The sequence below is a fragment of the Meleagris gallopavo genome, chromosome 30 (genome assembly GCF_000146605.3).
Source record: "Meleagris gallopavo isolate NT-WF06-2002-E0010 breed Aviagen turkey brand Nicholas breeding stock chromosome 30, Turkey_5.1, whole genome shotgun sequence".
Lineage (NCBI taxonomy): Eukaryota > Metazoa > Chordata > Aves > Galliformes > Phasianidae > Meleagris > Meleagris gallopavo.
This window is the reverse complement of record NC_015040.2, coordinates 3,832,950-3,839,708: the sequence shown is the minus strand read 5'-3', so window position 1 is coordinate 3,839,708 and position 6,759 is coordinate 3,832,950. Positions and strand designations below refer to the sequence as shown.

At 40.3% G+C, this 6,759-nt stretch overlaps 1 protein-coding gene across 1 annotated transcript in view; it reads left to right on the top strand.

Annotated features, from left to right (window-relative positions):
- The first annotated feature begins 532 nt into the window (after positions 1 to 532).
- Positions 533 to 6,759, top strand: part of MYO9B (myosin IXB) — a 31,312-nt gene continuing 25,085 nt past the window's right edge. The window contains exon 1 of the mRNA XM_010725064.3: positions 533 to 1,426. Coding sequence (XP_010723366.1) covers positions 590 to 1,426 — 837 coding nt within the window. The 5' untranslated portion in view covers positions 533 to 589. The remainder of the gene's footprint in view (positions 1,427 to 6,759) is intronic.

Sequence of the window (6,759 nt, the reverse complement as noted above, 5' to 3'; positions counted from 1 at the left end):
GAGAAGATGTGTGAGCAGCAGTGTCAGAACTGTCCTCCTCCTTGCACTTGTGCACGGCTCCTCTGCCAGATTTCATGGCAGTGCTGATTTAAGAAGTGATCAAACCCTGTTTCTACCTCAAGCTGCTTATGAAGCTCTAAAGGAGTTTGTGTGGGAGGATGAATAAATGTTTGTGTAGCCGTGCAGAGAACCAGGTCAGGGCAGTCCTGTGAGTTAAAACTAACCTGTGGAAACAAGGAAGTCCTCGTGCAGATGTCTGTCTCAGTTCAGTTTGCTTTGTGGCCATAATGGAAAGGAGGGGAGGATGGGAACAGAAGAAATGTTGTAGTTATCCGCAGCATAGGATAGGTTAAACAGACTGAAATAAACACTAATATTCATAAATAGTGTTCGTTAGTTAAGAATTTACCTATCTAGTAACTTATCTTCGTCTTCCAGAAGAGAATGCCTTAATATGTCTTGCACGTATTTTTTTAAAACCTGACTTATTTTTCTTCTATTTTTTAAATTTTGTTCAATTTTATTTTCCTAGATGATGGGTACTGCATCTTAAGCCAGAGCAGAAGACTGAAGCCCATTTTGGGGCAGAATGAGTTTAAAAGATGCGGACAGTGCAGTTTGCCAGACAAAAGCAGCCTATCATCTTCATGTTTACCCCCAGCTCTCAACAGAAAGTGCTCCCTGCTGCAAAGTGACAGCAACTAAGGACACCACGTCTTCAGATGTCATCAAGGATGTGATTAATATCTTAAACTTGGACGTCTCAAAAAATTATGTGCTTGTGGAGGTGAAAGAAACAGGTGGTGAAGAATGGGTACTTGATACAAATGATTCTCCTGTTCATAGGGTTTTACTTTGGCCTCGTCGTGCTCAGGATGAGCATCCTCAAAAGGATGGATACTACTTTCTTTTGCAAGAAAGAAACACTGATGGGACCATCAAATATGCCCAGATGCAACTGCTGTCCAAGGAGACGGATGCTCGACGATTGGTTGAAAGAGGTTTTCTTCCATGGCAGCAGGAGGACTTTGATGACTTGTGCAATATTCCCAACTTAACAGAGAAAACACTTCTAGAGAATCTCAAATGCCGCTTTCTGAAACACAAAATTTATACTTATGCAGGAAGTATTCTGATTGCAATTAACCCCTTCAAGTTCTTGCCCATTTATAATCCTAAATATGTCAAGTTGTATGAGAATCATCAACTTGGGAAGTTGGAGCCTCATATTTTTGCTATTGCCGATGTGGCTTATCACACAATGCTTAAAAAACATGTTAATCAGTGCATAGTTATATCAGGTGAAAGTGGCTCTGGAAAAACACAAAGCACAAACTTCTTAATTCACTGCCTCACAGCACTGAGCCAGAAAGGGTACGCAAGTGGTGTGGAGAGAACTATTCTGGGAGCTGGACCAGTTCTGGAGGTAAACTGATACTAAAACTGCCTTCTGTCAAAATTGTTTTCTGAAACCTTCGAATAATGGCTGTTGAATGCTACCTTTGAGAGACACCTACTTGGCCCGGGCTCTAAATATCCCTGGGTTGCACTGGTGTTTGGCCCTGTTGCTAGACTGCTTCTAATTGATTTTCCTTAAAACGTCCTGCTGTGCAGTTGACTTCCTGTTGCTTTTAATTTATATTTAACTTAACTTTCTGCCAGTAAACACTCACATTCCAGAACAGAGGTTACTTGTTGTCTCCCATCCTAGTTTTGATGGCAGCTGAATCAATCTGAAATAGTAAGTGAACCTTTTCATAGAAAGACTGTTCCGCAGCTCAGTGTACCTTTGTGTCCTGCAGCATTCTTGTGAACTCTCTTATTGAGGGAATGATTTCCTTTCTAAAGATGTTTGCTTTGAAAAAAGTAACACTGCTAGCTAGGGAGAAAGTGAGAGTCATTTCTGGCATTTAGTTCCTACAGCGTTTCCAGTAGAAACCAAAACTAAATATGTGAGGTGAGGGGTGCAGTAGCTGTGCTTTGGGGTAGGGTGAACTTAAACTCGTCCTGTAGATTTTAGTCTCCTTTTAGTTCTCCCATCTGAAAGGAAAAGCTGAAAGCTCCGATTAAAATCTTCAACAGCAAGAAAATCAAACGTGTCTGTTATAGTTTTTTAGTTTTAAATATTTTCAAATGTAACAGCACTTTCCTTAAGGAATTTTTTTTTAACTTTCAGATAAAAGCTATGAAGTAATTCTAAATTATCTCATTTATAAATGTGAATTAAAGGCTTTTTGGTAGGGAATGAGGCATGTACACCAGGGTTTTTCTGTTGGTTTTTTTGCCTTGCTTTCTGCTTCTTGAAAGCAGAAGTAAGGTTGAGGTTTGCTGGCTTCTGGAGTTCAAGTTTGCAGTTCTAAACAGAAAAACAGGAAGGGGTCACTGTGGAAAGCTCTGTTTGATCAGCTGATCTGTCTGCATTTGGTACCGTTAACTGTTTCAGACACCAGTGTGTGGGACAGGACACAGCTGTCTGAAACTGCACAGCGGTGTGAAGTGCTGTGTGGTGTTTTGCCCATTGAATGAGAATTGCCTGCATCCTTAGATTCCTAATTAAAACTAATAACTTTGCACAGTCACAGGTAAATATTTTTTAGCCTGGGAATCTTCACGAGAAGATGTCTGTGATTTTTCTACAGTAAGTTTGGTTATTGTGAGTACTGCAGCTTCTGCAGTCATCTGCTGAGGATTTAGTCATGCATTTCTTGAGGAAAACACTCTGGCTAGAAATATGATGACAATTCGAATGGTTATTTCAAATTGGCCAGATAGATTCTAACACTGCTGTTGTGGTACATATTGTCTGAAATGTCAGATTGCTGTGAAGCTCTCAGACAAATTGTCACTCTCATCTTTGAGGGTTTGTTAGTCAGCAGCTAATCGGTGTAAACCTGTCCTTCCAAATACTGCAAAAGGGGAAGGATCTCTGACATAATTGCAGTGCATGTCAAAAATCCGTAGTAGGTTTAGATCCTGGAGAAGTAAATCAAACGATTCTGCTTTTTTTCTTTTAGAGAAGTAAATCAAACTAAACTGCAGAGCACGTTCAGTGGATGCTGATGCTTCCAGATTTCTCAGGATGGATGTTCTCGTGCAATTCTAGGTTATAAGAGGAATTTTAAAAATAAATAAAAAACTTGAGGGAAATCTTGATTTCAAGGAGGAACAGACAGAAGCTTGCTTTGCTTTGGGGAAGTTGAACTGCTGTGAAAACTTTGTATTATACTTGGTCACTTTTAAATCATTTGGGTGACTCATTTGGGTTTTTACTTAAGGGAACTGAACTTGTACAAGGGAAATTTTCTTAAATGGGTGTTTCAGGGGAATTTTTGCATGATCAGTTTTGTAGTGTACCTGAAATATTTCAATGTTATATTTTGAGTCCTCATGAAAAGTGTGTCCACATTTATAATGTCCTCTACACTGAAATCAGTCTCCTTAAATTTACTGATGTAAAACCAGGTTGCATTTTGTGTCAGAACTTCCTCTTCTCACTTTTTTTTTTCTGACACATAGGTAAAAAGTGTCTGTTTATGGGTTGACCTTTTCCCAAAGTTCAGGGAGTTAAGGCCAAACTCTGTCACAGGAGAGATGAGCGATACAACTTAGCTGGAGAGGTGGATTTGAAATTGGATCCTCATTTATTTAATGAACTTGGAAATGTATTTCATACCAAATCCTGCTCCTGTGGGGTTTAACTGATCTCTGTCCAAAGCTGTAAATATTTTGAAGCTAAACTCTGGCTAATATTCTAGTTCCTTGTGTGTGATGTCTAGACTTTGAAAAATGGAGTTCCAGTGAAAGGGAATATGGCCTGGAATGTTGCTTAATATTACCTTCCCAACCTTATGGGAAATTAAATACGTGAAACTGAGGCAGGGTAGGTAAACAAGATACGAGCACAATTGCTGCCACATGCAGAAAAGGAAGGAGAGCTGGTCATGGACTGTTCTGACCTTCAGGTGCTTCTTGCTCAACCTGGGCAGCACAGTGTGGGATACTGAATCAAACCATTGTTTAGTTTATAGAATCTCAAGCAAAGTAGTTAAACCTTAATACACGTCCTAAGGAAGTTTACATGAAATCTGTATTATAGGGAAGAATGTCAGAAACAGCGTGTTTCAGATACAAGGTGCACAGTCTGAGGTTCTTTTTGTGTGAACTATCCATCTCTGGAAATGAAATGTAGCTCTGGTATGAGTGACGTACAGCATGAGGACCTGACGTGACCTGACAGATGTGAGCTGCTGTTGAATGGTGGGAAGTCAGATTTCCTCCTTCTCCAGGCTTTGTTTGTACTGGCTCTAGCACTTATCAGATTCTTCAAGGTAATTAAATTAGTAAAGCAGCAGAAAAGTAAGTGTGGGGATGGGATACTGTGGTGAGGGACATAGTAAGAAGGAGCCAGAGCTTCCTCTTTGGCAGCCAGGCTCCTCTTCTTTGCTGTGTATTGTCAGATTGTCTTGGGTTTAGTTCAAAGTTATTTTTGTAGTGCACCGAAAATTTGGACAGAGGGAAATACTGCAGTTGTTGTAACTTTTCGATGTATTATTTTGAAAAGCATCATCCACTTCCATTTGGATGTGTTCTTGAAGATTTCTGAACGTCACTGAACTGTTCCTTGGAAAGAATTAAGACTCAAATAAAATGAAAAGTCCAAAAAAGAAGGATTCATTAAGAGGTTGGCTAAAGAATGCAGTTTTAAACACAAATTAATTACTTAACAGAGCAGTCAGTGTTACTGGGGGGATTTTCTAGAGCTCAGCCAGTATACTGAAAAGTTTGTTACATGTTGTGTTCTACCATTCTATGGAAAACAGATTAAATTTTGCTCTCAGCTCTGTTTTCGTTCTTACTGTCCCATTGTGCGTGTGGCTCTGGTATGAGATGGGCTTCAGCTCTGTGCTGCTTCAGTTCTGCTTTTCTTCTCTATTTGCCATGGAAGTCTGTGTATATATTTAGTGGCTGTAGGCGATTCTATTTAAGGGAAAGTAGTTGTTTTCTGCATGTGTTTGTTTTAAGAATCATAATCAGAGGAGGAATGAACTTCCTTTTCCCATTGGGTTGGATGTTATTAGGCTGTTCCTGTAGAAGTGTGCTGCATGCTTTGCCCTGCTGCACACATCTCTTGGGAAACATCACCTCTTCCTTTATACAGTTGTCTGATGTGGATGGTCCCAGCCTCCCCAGCACTTCGTACAGCACGCAGGGCTGCAGACTGAACACTGTCACTCCCATGCTGATGAGTGGGTACTTTGTGGCGTAAGGCCACTACTGCAAGGCTGAGTTCGACTCTGAAGGAGTCGTTTCCTCTTCCAGTTTGATTCATCCATGTCATTTGCTATGTTAGGGTGGCCTGTGCAGGGGTGGTTCTGCCAGGGGCTAGGGCAGCTTACATAGAAGCTGATAGCTTTTTCAGATTTTGGCAAGTCCTATGAAAGAATTAAATAAGGTTTTCAGTTCTGTTCCTGAGGTGGAGGAACATGCATGTGTCTGGGGATTTCTTTTTATAGCAGCAAAAAAGAGAATTCATCTTTTTTCTGAATGCTGAAAAAGCTGTCGTTGCAGGAGTTTAGAATAGCAGGTTGCAGTTCATGCCTCCTGCATTTGGAGGTGAAAGGATGGGCTGGATGACTTCCTGATTCCTGGAATAGTCCATCCCCGCTCTGATTCCCGCTGGCCTTGGCCTGCTATTTTCACTCACCTCTTTTTATGTAGCTAGCATTTTGTGTTGGCATGGTTTAGTTTTAGTTTTTCATTTTTATCTGTCTCCTCAGGGATTCACAAGGGAGAACAGTAAATAGCTTTGGTTATACAAATGATTACTTTAACTAAAATTGTATCTTGTCCATTCCCATCTTCTGAATTTGCTTTGTAAAGACATAGGGGCCTCTCTGGAGGCAAACCAGGGGTTGAATTTGAGCTCTGTGCAGAGCACCTGGCCGGAGCCATCCCTGGAACATGCTTTCTGTGGAGTGGTAGCCAGATAATGAGAGCTTAATTCTTACTTGTAATCTATTTTCTCTGTGACAAGGCTCTCTCAGGTTAAAGATCTCTAACTGTCAAATATTTGATGTTAAATTTTTGGGCTTTCCTAATTTTAGTAACGTCCATTTTTATAACAAACTCAGCAAAGTATGTAGGAGAATATGGTAGCAGTGATTGGAGTTTAGGTCTGGAGTTAAAGGTTACAGAAAAAAAAAGGACGTCCTCCACAGAGACTTGGCATGTTCCTTATAAAGCTGTGAATGTTAAAGGCCTTTATGAGAAAGCCATTCAGAAGATGAAAACTTTCCTAAAAACTGATAATATTAGATCAGCTTTTAAGAATTCGCTATATGCTTTGACCACATACCAGACATATGAGATCATAAGAGCCTTTAGTTTTAAGCTGTATTCGTTGCTTGTGTGAGTAATCACTAAGAGAAGTTTTTCAGAAAGCCACTGGGGTTATGGGATTTCTTAACTCTATAATGCCAAAATATTTAATACTAAAATATACTTCTGTAAACATAGCTAATCCATGCGTTGGTTTCTGCAGTATTATGGTTAGGTGGTGATCATCCAGTGCTTAAGCTGGAGAACCTTTTCAAAAGATGTTCTTGTAAATAAATTTGCGAATTCACTCCTGCAGCTTGGCAAAGTGAGGGATTTCTTAATAAAAGAGAAGCTGGCTGATGTGCTGAGAGCAGAGCTGAGCCTGGTGGGACGGCGTACAAAGCCAGCAGCTCACTGTGCTGCTGTTACTGGACTTCCACT